Source organism: Cnephaeus nilssonii, assembly GCF_951640355.1.
Source record: "Cnephaeus nilssonii genome assembly, chromosome: 22".
Taxonomy (NCBI): Eukaryota; Metazoa; Chordata; class Mammalia; order Chiroptera; family Vespertilionidae; genus Cnephaeus; species Cnephaeus nilssonii.
Genome location: NC_137093.1, coordinates 13,544,879 through 13,567,465, shown reverse-complemented (window position 1 = coordinate 13,567,465; position 22,587 = coordinate 13,544,879). Strand labels below are relative to the sequence as shown.

At 60.2% G+C, this 22,587-nt stretch overlaps 1 protein-coding gene across 2 annotated transcripts; it reads right to left on the bottom strand.

Annotated features, from left to right (window-relative positions):
* Window positions 1-11,017: 11,017 nt before the first annotated feature.
* Window positions 11,018-21,765, bottom strand: SCARF2 (scavenger receptor class F member 2). 2 transcript variants are annotated; one of them, XM_079763137.1, is made up of 11 exons: window positions 21,559-21,765; window positions 17,005-17,063; window positions 16,779-16,880; window positions 16,089-16,608; window positions 15,758-15,976; window positions 15,491-15,619; window positions 14,839-14,942; window positions 14,619-14,736; window positions 14,263-14,378; window positions 13,478-13,630; window positions 11,018-12,711 (listed from the first exon to the last, which is right to left on the bottom strand). In XM_079763137.1, the coding sequence occupies exons 1-11, from the start codon at window positions 21,732-21,734 to the stop codon at window positions 11,807-11,809; spliced, it is 2,601 nt and encodes an 866-aa protein (XP_079619263.1). In that variant the 5' UTR covers window positions 21,735-21,765; the 3' UTR covers window positions 11,018-11,806. The 2 variants fall into 2 exon arrangements, with proteins under 2 accessions (XP_079619263.1, XP_079619264.1); XM_079763138.1 differs by lacking the exon at window positions 21,559-21,765 and adding an exon at window positions 20,810-21,164.
* Between the last annotated feature and the right edge of the window lie 822 nt (window positions 21,766-22,587).

The following is a 22,587-nucleotide window of genomic DNA, read 5'->3' as shown; positions in this document are numbered from 1 at the left end:
ACCATGCCAGGTGTGCAGCGATTATTCTGTGGTCACTCCGTGAAAATGCGATGGACTCGCTCCCACTTAGTAGGTCAGCTGTCCAGGCTGATGACTTCCCACACAACAGGGATGTTTGAAAGACGCTTGTGAATCCCACAGCGGACTCAGCGGAGAGCAGGTGGGCACAAGCGGCGCCTGCCCAGTGTGCGTCAGGCCTTCAGACCGGCCTGGGCTGGAATTAGGGCACGTTCCCAAGTGTGGGCTGGGGCCCAGGTCTGAGGTTCCACAGGTGCCACGGGAGTGCCTCGTGGGGCAGAAGGGAAGGAGGACTTGACCATTGTTAGCGGTCAAACATCAAAACCAAAATGAGGCAGTGCCCTCGGCGGTCTCCGGTCTGTCTCCTGCCTCAACCGTGTTGGGACGGAACAGACCCAGGGACGCCCCTTCTTCCAGCCTCCAGCCTCCGACCAGCCCCCAGCGTCCCATCCCGTCACCACCTTCAGAACCACCTTCAAGACCAGCCAACACGCCGGGTTTTCATCCACCTGAACTCCTGTCGTCCGACAGCCATGAGCGCCCAGATCTGTCAGGATTATTCCACCGAGGGGGAGGCTGCGGTCCACCGCCTGGCCAGCCTGCCTCTGCGGGCCCCACACCCACCTCTCTTTGGGCTTCTGTTTCCACCGCGACCATGTGGCTCTCGAGGGCGCCGGCCGCTGCTTCCGAGAGATGGCGGCGGAGAAGCGCGAGGGCCCTGAGCGTCTCTTGCATTTGCAAAGCCAGCGAGGTGGCCAGGTTCTCTTCCAGGACGTGCTGAGGCCTTCCCAGGGTGAGTGGCCAAAACTCAGGACGCCACGGAAGCCGTGGAGAGGAACCTGAACCAGGCCCTTGTGGAGCTGCAGGCCCTGGTTCTGCCCGCACAACCCTCAGCTCCGTGACTTCCGGGAGAACCACTTCCTGGGTGAGCAGGTGAAACTCATCAAAAAGGTGGGCCACACCTGGCTCCCCTCCGCAGGCGGCCGGCCCCCAGGCTCAGCTGGGCATCTTCGAAAGGCTCACCCCCAAGCACGACCAGGAGCCTGTGGAGCCCAGAGGCCTTTGAGGGGCCCCTCTGCATCCCCCTGGGGTCTGCCTTTTGCCTGAGCCTCTCCCTGAAAACTACTAGCCATTCTTTTAACCACCCTGAAGCCCTCTCCCATGCATTGGACCGAATGGAAACAATACAGCTTTTTGCAGCAAAAACAAACAAAAACACACACAAACCCCCCCCCCCCCAAATCTGACTTGACTTTATTTCAATTCACCCCTGATTGGGACACTGTGATTTTTAAGAAGAAATATATATTTGGTCTTTGTTCTCTTTCTGGCAAAGAGCTCCTAAAACCCCCGAAATTTGCTAAGTGATAAGGAAACAATCTCTCTCTCCCCTCCTCCTCCTCCTCCTCCTCTCCCTCCTCTCCCTCCTCCTTCTCCTCCTCCTCCTCCTTCTTCTCCCCCTCTCTCTCTCCCTCCTCCTCTCTCTCTCTTCCTCCCCCTTCCCCCCTTCCTCTCTCTGAAATTGATAAACATATCCTTGGGTGAGGATTAAAAGAAAAAAAGAATTCTCACTTATTGCTGGTTGCAAAATGGTTCAGCCACTTTGGAAGACAATTTGACCGTTTCTTATAAAACTAAACATGCTTTCTTACTCTACAACCCAACAATCCTGCTCCTTGGTATTTACCCAAAGGAGCTGAAAACTCATGTCCATACAGAAACCTGCACGTGGATATTTATTTGTAGCAGCTTTATTCTTAATTGCAAAAACTTGGAAGCTACCCAGAGGCCTGTCAGTAGGGGAATGGATAAATAAACTGTGGCACCTCCAGACAATGCAGTAGTATTTATTTATTTTTATTATTTTTTATACAAGACTACACATTTATTTTCAGAAAAGACTGAGTACCTTGATTACTGTAAATCTTGATGCTGGGACCAGAAACATACTTTTCAGCAGATAGCAAACCCAGGTCTTTAAAAACTGAAACACCTTCCTTCATTTTTCCACAAAATGAAGCTCACTCTACAGCTGGGCTAGCGACTGCTTTGTTACAGCTGCCTTCCATTAAGAGATCATAAAATCTTAAAAAAAAAAACAAAACAAAAAACAGAAAAAACCTTTTGGTGTCCTAGCCAGTTCGGCTCAGTGGATAGAACATTGGCAAGCACACTGGAGGGTCCCAGGTTCAATTCTGGTCAGGGGCACATGCCCGGGTTGCAGGCTTGATCCCCAGTGTGGGGCATGCAGGAGGCAGCTGATCGATGATTCTCTCTCATCATTGATGTTTCTGTCTCTCTCCCTATCCCTTCCTCACTCTGAAATCAACAAAAATATATTTAAAATAATAAAAAATAAATAAAAGTGATGTGCCCCAGGTGTTACAACCAGGGGACCTTCCTTTCAAAAAAGAAAAAAAAAAAACTTTTGGTGGAGGGAATACAAAGATGGTTGTGTTCTTCTTTTGGCTTTTTAGTAATTTCCAAATGCCCACCGATGTGTTATTTGGAGAGGAACAGCTGAAAGTTGTGTAGTGAAATGAGAGGTGCTTCCCCCTGGGAAGTTCAGCAGGATAGTGTTATAATTTCCCTCAGTAACACATCCAGGGTATTTGTCACTGCGATGTCTGTTATCTTCAGACCAACCTTTTTTTAAAAAATATATTTTTATTGACTTCAGAGAGGAAGGGAGAGTTAGAGAGAGATAGAAACACCAATGATAAGAGAGAATCATTGATCAGCTGCCTCCTGCACGCTCCATACTGGGGATGGAGCCTGCAACCTGGGCCTGTGCCCTTGACTGGAATTGAACCCGGGACCCTTCGGTCCGCAGGCCAGTGCTCTATGCACTGAGCCAAACCAGCTAGGGCTTCAGACCAACTTTCAGATAAACCCGCGACTCCTCCAACCTTCACTAGGCGCTGTCCTGGAGAGAACCGTGAACGGGTATCGTAGTGAAAAGAATCTACAGTAGAAAGACATCGCTGCCCTCTCGCCAGAAACATGAACTGCAATAGAGCTGTGACCACCGGTACCCAGACCTGCAATCGTATTTAGCACTAAAAAGAAATGGGCTGTCAGGCCAGGGACAGACATGGAGGAAACTTAAATGCATGAAGCAAAACTGTGAAGGAAGTAAAAAGACCAGCGGTTGCCAGGGGTTAGCGGTGAGGAAGGGATGAGTAGGTAAAGCACAGAGGGTTTTCAGGGCAGTTAAAATATAGGATCGTTATAGGATGATACTATACCATAATGGTGGACTTGTCATTATACATTTGTCCAAACCCATATCATGGACACCACCAAAAGTGAGCCCTGCCCTGGCCAGTTTGGTTCAGTGGATAGAGCGTCAGCCTATGGACTGAAGGGTCCTGGGTTTGATTCCGGTCTAGGGCACATGCCCGGGTTGTGGGCTCGATCCCCAGTAGGGGGTGTGCAGGAGGCAGCTGATCGATGTTTCTCTCTCATTGATGTTTCTAGCTCTCTATCCCTCTCCCTTCCTCTCTGTAAAAATCAATAAAATATATTAAAACAACAACAACAAAAAACACACAAATGTCTCACTCTGTAGGTGCAGATAGTGGGGGAAGCTATAGGAACTTCTACTTGTTGCTCAACTTTGCTGTGAACCTAACTGCTCTAAAAAAATAAATCATATTAAAAACAACAACAACTGTGACCTAAGGGTTTTACCTTGGGGCCTTCCTAAAGGGCCTGATGGTGGGAATCACTGTAAAACGAACCAAAATTCAGCGATTCTGCTAACGGTGGTCCCTGCTCCCAGCGTAGGTGTGGGCCTCTAGGCTCATTGGTGTTGCAGCCTGTGGCCGAGTTTCCTTCCTTCCTGGGGCCGACCACACACACTTTTGAAGGGGCACAGCACTCAGCACTTGCCTGCCCACAGGGAGCACATTCCTGGGGAGATGCAGCCGTCACTTTGCACAGAGCATGGAGAGGGGGTGGGCGGTGGCGAGGCACAAGGCTCTGTGCCTCCGTGAGGTGCTCACAGAGCAACTGGTCCACACTACACCATGCTGGTCAGGGTCCACCGGTGTCTCAGGTTATATAGCACCCACATCAGGCAGATGCTACCCCTCGGCCTTCTGGTGTTTCTCACCTGGGTATGCCTGCTTTGGGGAATCATATGGGCCTTGGACACCGCATCCCCCGGGGGGGCCCCATCTGACAGCAGGAGCGCTGTATCACAGCTGTCCTGTCACCCAGGCTTATTTGGGCTCTTCACTATGCTGCCACAGCCAACCGCTAGATGGCACCATTGTGCCATTCCCACCTGGTGGGCAAAGGGTTCCACAGTGTTGGGAGGCAGATCTATGGGCTGTTCTAAATACACTCCCGGAGTCCGTCCCACAGAAGGCAGCACATGCATCCAGAATGTCCACTGTAAGGTCTCTTGACCCGTGCATGCACCTCTCCTCTCAAAATGCATGTCAGACCATTAATAAAAAAACCACTGGAGGCAACCACGATGTCCTTCCGTAGGTGAACGGATAGTAAACTGGTACATCAAGACAATGGGACAGTATTCAGTGCTAAAAAGAAATAAGTGCCGACACCGGTTTGGCTCAGTGGATAGAGCGTCGGTCTGCAGACTGAAAGGTCCCAGGTTCGATTCCGGTCAAAGGCATGTACCTTGGTTGTGGGCACATCCCCGGTGGGGGGTGTGCAGGAGGCAGCTGATCGATGTTTCTAACTCTCTATCCCTCTCCCTTCCTCTCTGAAAAAAATCAATAAAATATATTTAAAAAAAAAGAAAGAAAGAAAAAAAGAAATAAGCTATCGGAGAACCAAGATGGTGGTGTAGGTAAATGCCTCCCACAACCACATCAAAATTACAACGAAAATACAGAACCATCATTCAAGGGGGCGGAGGCGCAGAATGGGCTGGTCTGGCACCCGCCACTTTTTTTAAAATATATTTTTATTGATTTCAGAGAGGAAGGGAGATGAATAGAGAGACAGAAACATCAATGATGAGAATCAGTGATTGGCTGTCTCCTGCATGCCCCCCACTGGGGATCAAGCCCTCAACCCAGGCATGTGCCCCTGGCCGGAATCGAACCTGGGATCCTTCAGTCGGCAGGCCGACGCTCCATCCAATGAGCCAAACCGGCTAGGGCTGTGGCGTTTTTTTTAATCAGGAGGGAGATCATCCCTGTCTCTGTGGACGCTGCCCGTGAGGAGCAAGGGGTCCCAGGCCCACACCAGCCCCCCCCCCCCCCGCCCAGGGTTCCAGAGCTGGGAAGAGAAGTCCCTGTAACTTCGGGCTGTAAAAACCAGCAGGGATGTGGCTGATTGACACGGAGGCTGCTGGAATCCCAGTGTTCCTCTTAAAGGGCCCGAGCACAAACTTACACCGTCCCGCTTCTTCCGAGCTCCAGCACTGGGTGGCCCTGGGGGACCCAGACACACATATGGGGAGGAACGGGATGGTCTGGCATCTGGGGCACCCAGACACAGACGGGAGGACCTGGATTTTCTGGGCTCTTCAGAGCTGAGCCTAGCCCAGAAGAGCCGAGCCTACCTCTCTACTCCTGTAAGGAACCAAATGAAGTAAAACATCCCTTAACCGAGCACCAGCTCTGGGCACCTAGGGGCCACCCTTAAGGACTGGGCTCGGCCCTTAGGGACAAGGTTCGCCTCTGAGGGTCTTGGCTCTGCCCTTTGGGTCTGGGCTCAACTCTTCCGGGCTAGCTAGGGCTCTTCGGGGCTAGGGTCACCCGTTGGGGACCAGCTTTACCTCTTCAGGCCCCGACTGCACTCCTTGGAGCTACGCTAGGCACTTAGGGGCTAGGCTCTGACCTTCTGGTCTGGGCTCAGCGGTTTGGGGTTAGATTCTGCTCTTTGGAGCTAAGCTCGGCTTTTGGGGACTAGGCTGAGCTCTTTGGGGCTCGGCATGGCTCTTAGGAACTAGGGTCATCCCTTGGGGACTAGCTTCAGCTCTTAGGGCTAGGCTCCGCCCTTTGGGGCTTGGCTCAGCTCTTTGAGGTTAGCTTGGTTCTTTGGGGTTAGCTCGGCTTTTGGGGGCTATGCTTGGCTCTTCATAGCTAGGCTCAGGAACACGGGAGGGGGCGACTTTCTCCCAGATGGGGGTGCTGCAGGTTCATTGTTTCTGTGCTGGGACCTCCCCTGTCCCAGGGCTGACTGGCAGCCATATCTGAGTCTCAACCAGCCTGGAGCACACTGTTTGCTCCCCTCTGGGGATTCCCTGAATCCTGCCCCAGCCAATCTGCAGCCCCACCCAAGCTGTGTGCAGCAGCTTTTCCATATGAAGGGCCTGTCCTGGCTCAGGCTTCAGACTTTGCTAAAATCTCTCAAACAAGCTGCAGCTGGTGACAGCATGCTCCAAACCCATCAATAAAAGGCCCACAACCAGCACTAGCACCAGCCTGCCTTGCTTCACAGCCGGGCCTCACCCGGGCAACTCCAAGCCCAATACAAATAGCAAAGAGCAGCCCCCCGGCACACCACCTACTGGGGATCGAGTCCACAACCTGGGCGTGTGCCCTGACCAGTAATTGAATCAGTGACCTGTTGGTGCATAGGTCGACATTCAACCACTGGACCACATTGGCCAGGCACTAAACCAACTTCTAGACTAAACCAGGTGACCTCAGCCCTGCAACTGGACCTCACTAGAAGATAGACTGTCTCTGATGATGATCCCAGGTGCAATCATCCCTGATTCACGCCCCACTGTACCCCATCAGATGGCACCTCCACCTAGACTTCCCCTTCCTCTCCCACTTCCCCTCCTCTTCCTCCTCGTGGGCCCCAACCTCACCTGTCTTTCAAGTCTGGCTCTCTGCTCTCCTAACCCCACCCATGCACTGCTGTCCTCGAAGGAGGCATTGCCAAGCATCTGGGTGAGCGTCACCCAAGTGTACCGGTGGCTGGACACGTCGAAGGCACCACTCACTTACCCGTTCATATCACAGCCTCTCTGCTGGACCTCAAGGAAACTTTCGTGGCAGCACAACTCCTTCCGTCCACTGGCCACATCGCCCACTCGTCTTCCCCGTGGGTATAAACCCTGAACTGATTCAAGCTCAAAACAGGCAAACACACAAACAGATAAGACTAACAGAGGAAAGACCAAGCGATCAGGTCATGCAATTGAAAGAATCTGGTACCAGAAATCAACATGTCCTCAAAAAAGAACAAAAATCCACTTCTAGCCCTAGCCGGTTTGGCTCAGTGGATAGAGTGTCGGACTGCAGACTGAAGGGTCCTGGGTTCAACTCCGATCAAGGGCATACACTGTACTCAGGCTACAGGCTTGATCCCCAGTGCAGAAAGCAGCCAATCAATGATTCTCATTATTGATGTTTCTATCTCTCTCTCTCCCTCTCCCTTCCTCTCTGAAATCAATAAAAAATATATATATTTTAAAAATCCATTTCTAACTGTGTAACGATGAACAAGAGCCCAGAGCACAGGGCCAGGGGGGGACTGCCCGGGGGAGGGGAGATCCAGGCTTGCTGGTCAGGAGTGGCCCACGAGGCCTCCAAGAGGCCCACTACCTGGAGGGAATGAATGGGGACCCAGGGGCAAGGTTCAACCCACACCAAGTCAGGGCCCCAGAACTGTGGGGGGAACGCAGCAGACGCTCGGGGAGAGGATTTTACTCAGGCTGCGGCAACAGGAAGAACGCTCGTTAATGAGGAACATCTGCCAGGAAAGGAAGGGCTTGGGTTTCGCTAGAGCCGTGGTCGGCAAACGGCGGCTCGCGAGCCACATGCGGCTCTTTGGCCCCTGGAGTGTGGCTCTTCCACAAAATACCACGGCCTGGGCGAGTCTATTTTGAAGAAGTGGCGTGAGAAGAAGTTGACGTTTAAAAAATTTGGCTCTCAGAAGAAATTTCAATCGTTGTACTGTTGATATTTGGCTCTGTTGACTCAGGAGTTTGCCGACCACGGGCCTAGAGGCAGGTAAACAAGGAGCTTAAGGAAGAGGGAGGGCAAAGTGGTTCTTCAGGCCCAGCCATTTCCCAGAGCACAGAATGGGGGCATCTCCCCACCATCGCTGCTTTTCCTGTGCCCCAATATATGCGTGGGGCTCGGGGAACCCTCAATTCGCCACTTTCTGAGTGCTTGGTGGACTGTGTGTTTCCACTGTGCGTGTCTGGAGGCATGCTGTGCGTGTGCAGAACCCATCTCTTTGTTTCTACGCGAGTGCATGTGTGTTTCAGAGTGAGGGCCGGTCTCAGCATTTAGTTGGGTCTGGTGGGTCGTGTGGCTGTTGCAGGCTGTCTGTCTGTTCCTGTGTTTCTGTTTGTTGTGGGCTGTGTATGTTTCTTGGTGTGGCTGTCTCTATGTATCTCTGTGTCAGGTGATGTGTGTGTGTCTCATGGTTCTATGGGTCTGGTGGTGTGTATATGTGTTGCACGGAGTTTCTGTTTGTCTTGTGGCATGTGTGTAGGTGTCTCAGCATGTCCACCCGGGTGTCTCTGGTGGAGGGTGGATGTGATTACAAAGTGAGTGCCTCTCGGTGCTTCTGTGAGTCTGGGCTGTGTGTGTGTGTGTGTGCACACGCGCATTGCAGGGTTGTGCCTGTGCTGTGGTTTCCCTGTGGCCCACGGTGTGTGTGTGTGTGTGTGCACTGCAGCAAGCATCTCTCCTGGTGTTCCTGTATCTGCAAATCATAGTGTGTATTGTGGAGTGAGTCTTTCCTCCTGTTCTGCGCATCATCTGGACTGTGTGTGTGTGTTGTGGAGTGATGATGCCTCCTTGTGTTCCTGTGGGCAGGCTGTACGTGTACGCTTGCTGCAGTTCACGTCTCTCCCAGTGCTTGATTCATTTGGGGTGTGTGTGCAGAGTACAGAGTTGCACGATGTGTTTCTGTGTGTGGTAGATTGTGTGTTTGTGTTGGAGAGGGAGTGTTTCTTTAAATCTGGTTGTATGTGTGGGTATAGGTTGCCGTGAGTGTGTCAGTCTCAGTGTTTTTGGGGGTCTGGTGGTGTGTTTTGTGTTGCGTGTGTCTCAGCATTTCTGTGAGTCTGGCGTTGTGTGTGTGTGTGTGTGTGTAACTCCATCTGTGTGTGTGTCTGCGTTCCTGTTTGGAACCCGGCTGGGCTCAGGCCTTCTCCAGTCCCACATTCCTCCCGCTCCTTTGTGCTCTGTGCTACAAAAAATATTTGCGTTTTCCACGACTCATAATTTTTCCTCCTCAATCGCTACCAGATGTGGGCCCTGTGGTCCTGGTCCCCATGGCAACGGAGGTTCCAGCAGCCGCGGTTCCTTTTGTGGCGCCTGCCCTGGGAGCTGGCACTGCTGCAGGCCCGAGGGGGTGGGGAGGGACTGCATGTGGGACAGGGGGGTTTTGAAGGGTCCCAGCAGCTCCTGCCCCAGATGGCCCCCTGGGTCATCCTGTGTGTGGGGAGCTTCTCAGCCTAGGTCCTGCCTGGCCCCCGGGCCACAGCATCGGACCTGCAGGGAGGCAAGTGGCAAGGGTTGGAAGCCGAAAGTTCAGGAAGCGCCCCTCCTCTTCTGGGGGGCACCCACACAGAGGGGTGCCTGAAGGTTGGGGTCTGGAACACCGGGAAGTCTCCCAGGACAGGGGGAGGAGAGACCCCAGGAAAGGCCTGGTTGATGTGACCACTGCTGGTCCAGGCCGGCGGGAGAGGGAGAGATGGAGCTAACTAGGGGTGAGGGGGTTACAGCAAGAGTGTGGCTTGAGCCACGGCACTGTCCACCCCCACCCCCTCAGTCACTGCCCTGCCCTCGGGTTCAGCTGGTCATCTGCTCCCCCTGGCAGACTTTGAACCTGAGTTCTCAACCCCAGCAGCCAGCATGGCCTGGTGCCCAAAGGGATCAGAGGCCAGCCAGCCGCAGGGCCAGAGCTGGGAGGATACCCAGCTGGCCCGAGGGAAGCAGCGTGTCCTGGAGATATGGAGCCCACGTGCTGCCTCATCAGGCCAGATACAGGGACTGTGTTGATGCCAGCCCTGCCAGACGTGTCCCCCTCTCCACCACCCCCCCACCCCCCGTGGCATGAGGCTATCTCCACTCAGGTGGCTGGGTCCCTGTGTGGGTCATTGAAGTTGACCTCAATGTGGTATCCAGCCAGAGGCCGGAGAGTTGCCAGGTGACATCCCTGAGGTGGTCAGACTCCTGTGGAGCTGTGGTCCACGGGGCGGGGGCTGGGAAGTGGTTGGAGAATCCTGACAGAATCTCCTGATCCAAATTGCTGGGAAAGAGGCCCAATAAGCAGAGGCAGGGAGACAGAAGTCCAGAGCGATGGAGGACAGTGGGCACCACAGAGCAGTAAGGCTCTGTAGCTGTGGGAGGGCCCCTGGGAGGCCAGTGAAGACACTGGGAGACAAATGGCAAGATAGAAGGTCAGGCCAGAGTGTGTGTGTGTGGAGTGGGGCGGCGGCGGGGGGAAGGGGGGGCGCGACTGCCTTTGAGGCCAGCCAGGGCTCTGGGCCAGGCCCACTTTCCCCCCTCTACCCCCAACACCCTCGGACCGGTGGGGCGGGTGGTGAGAGTTTCCGGCTGAGGACAAGGAGCCCATTGAGGCGGACAGCGGGGCTCTGTGCAGTGCCCGGCTGCCGTGTTTGTGCCAGATGAGGCCGGGCTGGAGGCTGTGCCCGTGGCCCACTGCCCCCTGGCCCCAGCCTCTGACCTGACCGAGCCACACCAAACAGCTTGGAGCCCCCAAGTCTAATAACAGTGGCCAGAGGGGAACGCGCAGGTCAGGTCAGACGCAGCCCCACACACCCACTCCTTATCGTCAAGGGACTCCACCTGATTGGTTCTGACCCATTGGTCATCCTGGGAGGATGGGGAGGGCCAAGGTGGGTGGGAAATTAACTTGATAAATGAATGATGGGCAGATGGACACAACCTGGCTTCCAAGTGGTCCCGGGAGACCCATCCCTGGGCTCCCAGGCTCTGCTTAGGTTAGAGGTCCTGGGGGTGTGAGTGCCAGCTTGGCGGCATCCTTGTCCTGGGCTCCGCAGACAGGAAGCAGTCAGAGCTCAGAGGGGGAAAAGGCACTTTATTAAGAAAGCTTTGGCCAAGCCCCTGCCGGGAGGAGCCCATCCTGGGGCACCCGGATGAGGCGGGAGCAGCCCTGCTGGGGGCCTATAAATATGTCTCCTCAGGCTACTGGAGGGCCCCTGGGATTCCCACCAGTGGGCGGCGTGGTGGGAGGCCATCAAAACCAGCTGACGGCTGAGGGGCCAGGGCTGGGAAGGCTGGGGCAGCGGGCGCAGGAAAGGGGAGGGTGGGAAGGGTTGAGCCCCGGGTGCGGAGCCTCCTGAGGAGCAGAGGCCAGCCCTCCTCCCCAGGCTCAGGCCAACCAGAGACCCCGATGCCCCGCCAGGGGAAAGGGCCTGGGGCTGCGGGGAAGGAAGGGAGACTCCAGCCAGAGGCGCCAGGCCCCGGCAATGAGAGGCAGACCGGGCAGAGAGCTTCTGGCCTCAGCCAAGGAGCAGGCAGGCCCAGCCAAGTGCGCACCAGGCCGGCGAGAGGCCGTCTCCGGGCAGAACCCTCCCGTCCTGGCCTTTGAGACCCCGGCGAGCCTGAGCCCTACAAAACTCGGCCAATGCGAAGGGAGCCGTCAGCTAAGCGCCAGTCAGGCCTCGGCCAATGGGAGCCGCCGCTGGGGCCTGAGCCAATGAGACCCTCGATCCCTCCGGACCCACGACTTCGGCCCCCCGCGAGGCCGCTGCGCCCAGGCCGCGGCGGAGACGCCAAGCGGGCGCGGAGCTCGGGGCGGCAAGCAGCGCTGCGAAGCCGGGTGAAGCTGCGGGCGCGGCCGCCTGCTACAGGGTGGGCGCACCCGCCCTGCCCAGCTCGCCCGCCGCTTCCCGGCTCTTCTTGCGCGGTGGCTTCTGGATGGGGGTCTTCTTCCGGGGGGTGTCGGGCAGAGGTGCGCCAGCCGCCGCCTTCTCGGGACCTGGGGCCTCGGGCGCGGGGGGCGTGAGGGCCGGCGAGGCCGGCAGCACCGAGCGCTTGGCCTTCTGCGGTGGCGCCGGCTTCTCCCGGGGGCTGTGGGCGCCCGGGGTCCCCTCGGCGCGGCCCAGGCTGCGAGTCTTGTCGCGCAGCTCCGCGGCCAGCATGGAAGCGGCCTCGGGCGCGCTGCGCGGGGGACCACCAGCGTCCGTGGGCTCAGCGAGGCCAGGGCCGCGGCCCCGCGCCCGAGCCCGGGGCGGGGAGGGCGCGGCAAGGGCTGGCTCTTCTTCGGCCAGCCCCGGGGGCCGTGGCGTCGGGTCCTGGGTCCGGGAGCTGCCGGGCTCTTCGGGCCGCGCCGATGTGTCACTGGGTGTCCGTTTCCTCTTGCTGGGGCTGGGCGCCACCTCGAGGCCCAGGGATGGTGGTGAAGGCGCACGGGCAGCGCCAGCAGCGCCTTGCTTGCCGTGAATCCAAGACACCTTGGGCTTGGTGGCGGGGTCGGGGGGCGGCGGTTTCCTGCGCTCCGGCGAGGGTGAAAGCGACAGGCCCCCGGCCTCTCCCCGAGCCCGGGCCGGCCGGGCCTCGCGCCGGGCCACGCACGCGTACAGCGCCCCGCCAGGCCCCTCCACGCTCGACGCAGACCGCTCGCTGTCGGAGGATGCGGGGAGGGGCGCCTCCTCCGATGGCGCCGAGGTGGTCACGGGCGCGGGGGCCGGCGCCTGCGCCTCCGCTGGGGCGGTGGGGACTTCCCGGTCTCGGCTCTCGGTTGCCGCCTCTGACAGAGAAGGAGCGGGGCGGTCACCGCAAACAGAAAGTGCCCGAGCCATCCAGCCTCCAGGCACAAACCTTCGCCTCCTCTTAGGCCCTCGCTGGTGCTGCGTCCTGGCATCCAAAGCGCTAACCACAAATCTAGTTCTTAGCCCCCCGAGCTGTGGCTGAGTGCTGGGGGGGTGAAAAGCACGTTCCCAGCTAAAGCTCCATCCAACCTCAGCCTGGCCTCGACCGCGCCCCGCCCCCACACCCCCTGCCTGGAGGCCACCCACCATCATCAAATGTAACCCTTTAACACCTGCAAGGGGATTGGGTCTCCTTTAAGAGAGAAGGCTTCTAAGGCTCACGTTAGTCACCGGCCCAAGGTCACCCAGGTGGATGGTCAGGGTCGGAAAGAAGCCAGAACCTCAGCCAGTCAGGCTCCTTCCTGCTGCTTGTGGGCAAAGGTGTGTGCCCATATTTTGTAGACTTCCCCTCCTTCCACTCCTACTCAGGCCCAGAACCTTCTCTCTACCTGGTCTCTCCCCCAGAAGTGAACCTGGGCTGCGGTTAGAGAAAAGAGAGCCCACCCATCTCCCCAGACCCCGCCTCAGTTCAACGCAGGGCAGCACAGAACCCCGCTCTGCAGCCTCAGCTGTGAGTCCAGCCCCAGTTAACGGCATCACCACACCATTCCTCTGCCTATACTGCCTATACCCCAGAGCACAGAGCTCTTTTAAGCTGGAACATTTCCCTGGGCGGGAGCGAGGCTTAAGCAGAGTGGTGCTCACCCTCGTGGGGCACGCAGTACACAGGGCCTTCGTCAGTGGTGTCGAAGGAGGAGAATGAGGCCCGGGAAGACCAGGAGGGTGAGGGCTGCTCCAGCCCGGATGGTGGCTCCAGGAAGCTGCAGTTGAGTGTGTTATCCAGGTCGTGATGGGCCACTAGGGAAAGAGGGAGGCACGGCTGCCAGGGGGCCTGCCCTGCCTGTGGGCCTGTGCCCTCCACAGCCCTCCTGCCACAAATGATGGAGCACCAGCCCCACCCTGCCTGTGGGTGGCACAGGCAGTTCAACAGGCAGCGTGATAACAGAAGCAGAACCCCTCACCCAGGGCCCTTTGGTAGGGCGGAGGGTTCCAGAAAGGACCCAGGGCACTGCAGGGGATCCAGGCAGGACCCCCCTCCTGCCAACTGGTGCCAGCAATTCCCTTGCACAGGTGCCCCACCTCCAGGTGAACACACCAACTTATACTCCTACAAACTGGGGAGTGGGGAGGCTGTCCGACCCAGATGTCCACACACCCTCGTGGCACCCCAGATGCAAGCACTCACACGGAGTCAGAGCCCAAAGCCTCCCACACCTGCCTGCACACCTAGGCCTCCGACCTTCTTCCTCCCCGGGCTCGCGCACATTATCATCCCCCTTTTCCTTCCCTTCGGCCGCACCTCCCCCACGCCCACCCACATCAACACTCAGGGCCCAGCATTTCCCCACACCGACACCCTCACACCCATTTCCCAGCAGCCTCTTGCGTAAGAAGGTGTTCCCCCAGGGACCCTGTGCGGGTATCTTTACCTACGACCTTGGGTAGCTTCTGCCTGCGGAGCGGGATCCGGGGCAGCTTCATGCTGATGCGGCTGAAGCGTCCGCAGAGTCGTTGTGGCGGCTTCTTCCTCCCAAGTGAGAGCTCCCTGCGGGGCGGGGGCGGAGCCTGAGTGAAGGGGCGGGGTTGGGGCGGGGCCTAGAGGGAGGTTTGTTCTCCGAGGGAGCCGAAACAGAAAGGGCGGGGCCTGAGCCAAAGAGCGGGCAGGGCCACGCGCCAGGGGCGGGGCCAGGACCGGGCGGGGGACAGGCGGGTAGGGAAAGGTCCCGCAGCGCGACGGACAGGGTGCGTCCCGAGTCCAGGAGAGCCGGGCCGCGCGGGGCCTCACCTGTGCGCGGGGTCCTTGCCACGGCAGGCGCAGCAACAGCCGAGTAGCGAGAGCAGCAGACCCAGGAGCAGGGCGAGCAGCGCGCCCGCGCCCATCACACCCTTGCGCTGGTTGGTCTCTGTCGGGTGTTAGGATCAGGGAGGGGTGCCAGCAACCTCCCCACCCCGCCCCCCCCACTGCCGGCACACCTCACAACCTGACGCCCCGCTCACCAACTCACCCAGGCGGCAGGCACCAGTGACTGGGTCGCACGAGTCCTCATGGCAGCTGCAGGTCTGGGCGCAATCCACACCGTGGAGCCCGGGCGGGCACGTCAGGTTACAGCTACGACGGAGGCGCAGGTTCAGGGAGGGCCACAGCGACCCTCCCTCCGCGACGCCTCCCGCCCTGGCTCCTGCGGCCAGCTCACCCCTGCCCTGGAGCTCGGTTCTCCAGGAACGGGTGCCCACCTCCACTTCCGGGCACATACTCCGCAGTCAGTGTTTTAGAAATGAATGTGTGTGCACACCGGTGGGAAGGGGCCTGGGGGACCGGCCAGTGGCCTCCGGGCCGCAGTGCCCACCCCTGAGACTGACTCTTGTGGGGATGGGGAAGGGGCTGCCCATCAGGCCCTCGGCGGTAGGGGGAAGTCCCTGCTCGCTCTGCACCAGCTCAGGTTCACCTTAGGAGCCCACTGACCACAGGCTGAGCGGGACGTCGGATCCAGCTCAAAGTGCCGGCTCCAAAGAGTCTGTTGTCATTCCTTAGCTAAGGTGAGGGGGCCAAAGTTGAAGGGTCAAGCCTTGGTCCCACCATCACAGAAGCACCTGGGCGTCTGGCTGGAGCCCTGTGTCGGGTTCACACCCCCGCCCCCTTCGGGTCCCGGCACTCACTGGGGCCCGTGGACCCCGGGGCTACACAGGCATCGCCCGGACTGGAAGTCGCAGTGGCCGTTGCCGCAGTCGACGCACACGAACGCGCAGTCCTCGCCGTAAGTGCCATTGCTGCACTTGGTCTCGCACCTCAAGACGCGGGGAGGAGGGTTAGTGGAAATGGGGGCAAACGAACCCAAGCTCACAATGCCCTCCACAAAGGGCCATCAGGGGAGGTGGGGCCGTGGGGCCGTGGGACTGGGACCGGTTATGGCACAGGGTGCTCACCGGTCGCCGATCCAGCCCGCATTGCAGCGCGTGCACTTGCCGGTGACGTGGTTGCAGGCGTGCCCGTCGCGACAGGGCGGGCAGCGGTGGCTGCAGCCCTCGCCGTAGAAGCCCATGGCGCAAGGCTGGTCGCATTTGGTGCCGTTCCAGCCGGGCTCGCAGGTCACACAGCGACCGTCCGTCACCGTGCATGGCTGCTGGTCCTTGCACTGACCGCATCTGGGGAAGGAAGGGGTGGGAGGCTAGGCGGGGCCCTGAGCCACCGAACCCCCGCCTCCTTTGGCGGCCTGCCCTTCCTCCCCCCTCCCCCACGGCCGGGGCCCGCGCCCACCTGCGGCGACAGCCCAGGCCGTAGGAGCCGGCGGGGCACGTCTCCCGGCAGTACTTGCCGCGGAAGCCCGGCTCGCAGGCGCACGTGCCGTCCACCGGGTGGCAGCGGCCGCGGAAGCACTGACAGTAGCGTTCGCAGCGCGCGCCGAACGTGCGCTCCCGGCACTGGCAGCGGCCGCTCTGCTGCTCGCACGGGGACGTGTTGCAGGCGCACTGGTTGTTGCAGCTGCGGCCCCACCAGCCGGCGTGGCACAGGCACGCGCCCGTCTGCGGGTCGCAGCGCGACGTGGCACTGCAGTAGCACGCGCTGGAGCACTGCGCGCCCCACCAGCCCGGCTCGCAGCGACACGCGCCGCTCCGCGGGTGGCACGCGCCGTGCTGGCACTGGCACGCATGCTCACAGCGTGCTCCCCAGCGCCGCGCGTGGCACGTGCACTGGCCGGTCACATCCTCGCACTGCCCATGCGGGTGGCAGATACACAGCTCCTTGCAGTCGGGTCCCCAGAACTGGCGCGGGCACTCTACGGGGATGAGCGGAGAGAGTGGCAGGCCCCGGGCACTCTGGAGGGAGCCCACCCCGGCTTCAGGGGAACCCGCTCTCACGCCGGATCGGGTTCCCGGATCAGACCCCGCCCCACTCACAGACCACGCCCCTCTCTCTAGAATCCAGCCCCGCGGCCCCAGCGCTCACTGGTGTCGCAGTTGGCACCGAAGTAGCCATGGCGGCAGCGGCACTCGCCAGGTCGCACGCACACCTCGTTCTCCGAACACGTGGAGTTGCCTTCGCACACCGCTGCGGACAAGAGGGGGACCTGAGCTGCCCTGCGTCCAGCCCCCACACTATCTCCGCTGCTCCTCCGTACCCCCACCCACTGACCCCACCCCCACTGCCCAGGTCCCCAGGATGTCCCACTCACCGATCCCACACTCGTCCCCCTGCTGCTTCCAGCCGGCACAGCACATGGGCTCCTGGGAGCTGCGGGCAGAGAGAGGAGCCTGAGCCCCAATCCCCATCCTGGCAGGGGCTTCCCTGCAACCTCCACTCTGCCTTGGGGCAGTGGTTATCATGGCCCTGCTGTGTATTGGGGCCAGGGACTAGTGTAGGTTTGGGAGTAGCAGCGAATGAGACACACATTCCAGCCCTCCAGCATGTGACACCGGGAGGTGCAGAAGGCAGACCAATAGATCTAACTTCTAAGAACTTCCCAGTTCTCTCTACAGAGTCTCCCCATCCCACCTAACTCTGTACCCTCCGCCCCCAGCCCCTAGGCCTGAGAAAGAGACCCCAGGTGTCTGTCCCAGGAGGGGCAGCAGTGACGTAGGGGCTGGGGAGAGGTCCCTGGGCCTCCAGGACCTGCTCAAGTGTGGCATTCTGAAGTGCCAAGGCAGATGTGCAGCCTCTGGGTGAGGTGGGTAAACAGTGAGGCCTCCACTCAGTGGAGGTGCCTCCTAGAGGGGCCGGGCACATCTGGGGGTTCTCCACATGAGCAAGGGAGGTAAGACTGGGAGGTCTCCAAGGCAAGAGTTGAAGTGTAGGAAGGAGATATTAAAGCACCTACTTACATGTTTTTAAAATCTTGTTTAATTTTATTTGGCTTTACAAGGTACAAGTCACCTCAGTCGGAGGCAAATACTTTAGAACTATCACATTTCAGGGTAGGACAGCGACCAAAACTCTGGGCTGATGGGGTGTGTGGGCATGAAGGTTTGGAGGCCCTGCACAAGCGCTGAAATGCGGTGTGCCCACATTTGGGGGGCAAAGGAGGCTGAGAAGGAACAGACGCTCAAGACGCGGGTTCATAGGGCCCCACTGAACCTAGAAGAATTTCATCCAAACCCTAAAGGCACATCGCAGCCATTCACATGTTAGAGAAAAGCATGTGCTTCTCCAAAGGACATGAACCTGGATGGGAAGAGGTTGGGAGGGGGCCTGGGTGAGGGGTCCAGGTTGGGAAGGGAAAGGCTGCCCCACATCACACCCCTCAGAAGATGCCCCACGTCCCCAGGGTGCTCTATCCCAGTGATGGCGAACCTATGACACGCGTGTCAGCACTGACACGCGTAGCCATTTCTGATGACACGCGGCTGCTGAGGCGGCCGCATGCCGAAGATGAAACATTTGCTGCTCCTGAGGATGAAACATTTGCGAAATAATGTTTTTTCCTCAAAGTGACACACTACCCGAGTTATGCTCAGTTTTTTTGGCGAAGTTTGACACACTAAGCTCAAAAGGTTGCCCATCACTGTTCTAGGACATCAGCACACCCTGGAGGGGGCCTTGGGATGTCACCCCACAAAATAACTCGATTCTCCCTCAGGCCCAAGACGTAGGACCTGGGAACAGGACCCATAAAAACCTCAAAGAGGAGGAATGGGGCTCAGCTTATTTTCCACAAATTGAACTGGCTACCTGACACAGGGAACACAAAGGCCTGGCTTCTCCTGCCCCCCATTACCTGCACCCCCCAGGCCTGCCCCAGGGCTCCCGGTGCCCATCTACACGTAGGTCCATCACCCTCTGCCTTTTCTGCCAGTTCTGAACCCAAGTCCCTGGGAGGAGAGCCTGGCCGGAGGGCCTGCTGGATGGTCCTGGGAGCGCTGACCACCTTCTGCCTGGCCACATGATTCTGTGGGTAAGAGCCCGTTTTAGGCCCTAACCGGTTTGGCTCGGTGGATGGAGCGTCGGCCTGCGGACTGAAGGGTCCTAGGTTCGAGTCCGGTCAAGGGCATGTACCTTGGTTTCGGGCACATCCCCAGTAGGGAGTGTGCAGGAGGCAGCTGATCAATGTTTCTAACTCTCTATCCCTCTCCCATCCTCTCTGTAAAAAATCAATAAAACATACTTAAAATTTTTTTTTAATTAAAAAAAAAAAAAAAGCCCGTTTTAGGGCCCCAGTAAGCTGGATTGGTGCCTGCACCTGCCACTTGCTATGTGACCTTGGGCACAGAACGTAACCTCTCTGAGCTTTAGGCTCCTTATCGGTAGAATGGAGTCCATGGGTTTGGCAGGAAGATTAAACCAAGATGTCTCAAGCAAGTGGCACAAACTGAGAGCTCAGCCAAGACTGTAGCTCGCTTGCCAGCCCACGCTGAACAGGCTTCAGGCTCCCATACCAGTTGCCTCTCCTCTGCCCCCTTGGACACCCCTCCTCTGGCTTCCCCGCCCCCAGGCTCTCTCCTCTCTGGAAGCTCACTGGTCCCATCTACATGCGGACAATCCAAGCTTGGGAGCCCTCCAGGGGGCCCTCCTTCCAACACGGACGGACGCCTCGCTGCCGCCGCCCACCACAGGGAGGCTGAGTCCCCAGAGATGTCCCTGCCTCCGGCTCTCACAGCACACATCACATCAGATCCCGACCTCAAATGGGATCTAGGATGGCACAGGCCACTGCTCCCCTGCTCTGCCCCGGCCCTGGAAGAGCCACTCTGGCTCTCCCTGATCCCCTAACTGGCCCCACTTTCTGCCCCCCTGCCCCTAGTTTCTCTGCCACCTGAGAGCCAACCCTTGTCAGAGGCCAGCCCTCCTCCGTACAAAGCCCCCGGGGAGTTCCCATGGCCCTCGAAACACTCAAGTCCTTAGAGCAGTGGGCAGACCCTGCTGTGGGCAGACCCCTCTGTGGTCGGCCACCCTTACTCTGGCCTCGCCACCACCACCCCCCTCCCAGGCTCTGCCCGGCCCCCAGGGTCCTTCCAGCAGCCCTCTGCACTCAGAGCCTCACCCTGGACACCACAAGGCACTGCCTCCTCTCAGTGGGCCTCTGCCCACTTACCACCTGGCAGTGGGTCTCCCAGATCACCCCAAGGGAAACAGCCCTCCCCAGCGGAACACCTCCTACCACTTGCTAGATGGCGATGATTTGCTGTAAGTTTCCTCCACCACGAGGGCAGGGGTGTTCGTCTCCCCTGCTGCGTCCCTGCACCCACCACAGGCCTGGCACACAGAAGGTACGTGGGTTTTACTGGCTGTTTGCTCCCCTCCCCTGGTCCTCCGACCTCTGGGGAAAGGGAAAAAGAGCCCAGACGCGGGGTGGCCAGCCCCACCCATGACTGAAGTCACCCTCCACTGCACGAGGAGGCCCAGAGAGGTGAAGCGATCGCCCAGGGCCACACAGCGGGAGAGAGGTAGCAACAGGATTTGAAGCCCCAAACCCGAGCTCTTGGCCAGTAGAAAAGGCCGCCGAATGGGGAGGTCTCCGGGCTGCGGGGAGTGGGGGCGAAGGGCTCAGGCTTCCGACAGCTCCAGCCGGCCCCCGGGTCCCCAGCACCGACCCCGAGGGGGAGAACAGCTGAGGCCGAGAGGCAGGGCCCGCAGCGAGCGATCGCGCCCTCCCCCTCTCCAGGCCGGGCCCCGCCCGCCGCCGCCGCCGCTGCATTCCTGGGGCCGGGAAGGCCCGGGAGGCTGTGCCGGCGTCGATGCGAAGCAGATGGCGGGCCCCGCCGGCCCCCGCCCCGGAGGCGGGGCTCGCAGCGGGGAGGGGTCTGCGCGCCTCGGGATCCAAGCTCGGAAACCCCGCGCGGCCCCCTCGCAGCCCCTTGTCTAGGGCGACGGCCGAGCCCCCGGACGCGGCCTCCCGGAGCTCTGCGGCCTCGGGGCGCCCCGACGGGACCCAGCTGGGAGCCCCGCGGCAGCCTCTCCAGCATCCCGCCCGCGCGGCTCCTGCCCACACGCGCCAAGGCACCCCCACCCGCCGGCTCCTGGCCCCGGGGCGGAGATGTCCTGACCTCGCCGTGGCCTCCGACTGGCCGACCAGGTCCTCCAGCTCCGGTGCCCCGTCCTAGCATCCTGCCCTCTGACTTCCGCCCTCCGGCAGGGCCTGTCCCGTGCCGGCCCCACACCGGCTTCCCCACCCGGGAGTTTCACGTCCTCCGACCGGTGCACGTCATTGTCCTTTCCACTCCCGCGTCGGGTTCGCTCTGAGCACAGCTCCTCGGTGCCCACCTCCGTCAGCGCCCTCTCCCAACCGCGCCCGCTCTTTCTAAGAAACACATCAGACCGGTCCTTCCGAGCCTCCACTGCCCCAGGCCTCCGGCTCCTCCTCCCCACGGCACAGCTCCATCTGCCCGGCCCTCATCCTTCCTCTCCCCCGGAGTCACTCCGCCGCGGGCCTTCGCACATACCATTCCATCCGTCTGGAATGCCTTTCCCCGACTGCGCCCTACGGCCTTCAAAACCCCGCCCGAGGCTCCCTTCTTCTAGGTCTGAAAGCTCGGACCCCGTGTGTCACCCCTCCTGGCGCCCACTGCACCCCGTTCTCCCCTCTGCTGACTTCTCGCCCGGGGTATCCTCGGATGCTCCGTCGTGGCCCGGCGCCCAGCCTTGGCCTGGAGCGGAGCCGGCGTCGGCGAGGGTGGCTGAAGGGGCCGGCGCAGGGAGGTCCCGGATGCCACCCTCCCCCATGCCGGGTCTCCCCTCTCCCCCGGCCCCGAGCGTCCTCCTCGGCCTCCCTCCCCCAGCCAGGCCGGGCTCCTACCCGGACGCACGGCACACGTTGCGGCCGCGCGGGTTCAGCTCCTCGGGCGCCGCGGGGCCGGGCAGCAGCCAGAGCAGCAGCAGCAGCAGCAGCAGCGGCGGCGGCGGCGGCGGCAGCGGCCCCCCGGCTCCCCGGCGCCGCGCCGGCCCGGCCCCCCGGGACCCTGCGCCCTCCATGCGGCGCGGGGCAGGCGCGGGGCGGGCGCGGACGCGGGTGCGGCCGCAGCAAGAGCGGCCGGAAGCGGAGTGCGTGGCCGGGCGGGGGGCGGCAGGAGGGGCGCCGGGCCGGGCAGGAAATTCCACATCGGCTCCCTGATCCCGGGCCAGCCGCGGCCGGCCAGGCGGCAGCGCCCGCCCCGCGCGCCAGACCCCACCCTCCGGCCGCGCCCCCGCCCCTCCGCGCGGCCCCCGCCCCCACGCGGCAGCTCTCAAACTTGGGGCGAACTTGGAGGAGGCCAGCCAAGCGTCGGGGGAGGGCGGGGCCCCGGGGGCCCACCCGAGGAATCTGCGGTCCCCCTGTATTTCCCTTCCCTCCGCAGACCTGGTGGAGAAGCCACCCCTGCGAACTCACTGCGCGGCCAGGCCCAGGGCAGGAAGGGAGCTGGGGGACAAGAGCGCGACGCACCAAAGTCCCCCTTGTCCCCAGCGCCTCGGAATCGGCCATGGAAGGGTGTCCCAGAGACAACCCAGGTCAAGGCTGCAAGCCCGCCCCTGCTACCCTGCCCCCCTCACTTCCCAAGCCCTGTGGTGCCCAGCTGGGTGGTCAGCTTCTTCCGCACGCTCAGTGCAAAGCCTGCAGTGGACGGAGCAGGATGCTTGAGGCCTGTGGATAGACTCGGTCTGGACCAGAGGCCTGGGGTGGGGGTGGGGTGGGCGTTCTCGTAGGGGTGAATTGGAGAGATGGCAGGGAGATAGAATGGCCCAGCCATGGGCTCCCACAGAACGTGGGGGTAAAGGCAGAGGAAGCAGGTGTTAGAGCTCCGGGACAGAGACCCTGCAATCCTTGTCAGGGGTTGAAAGGGTCTAGGGA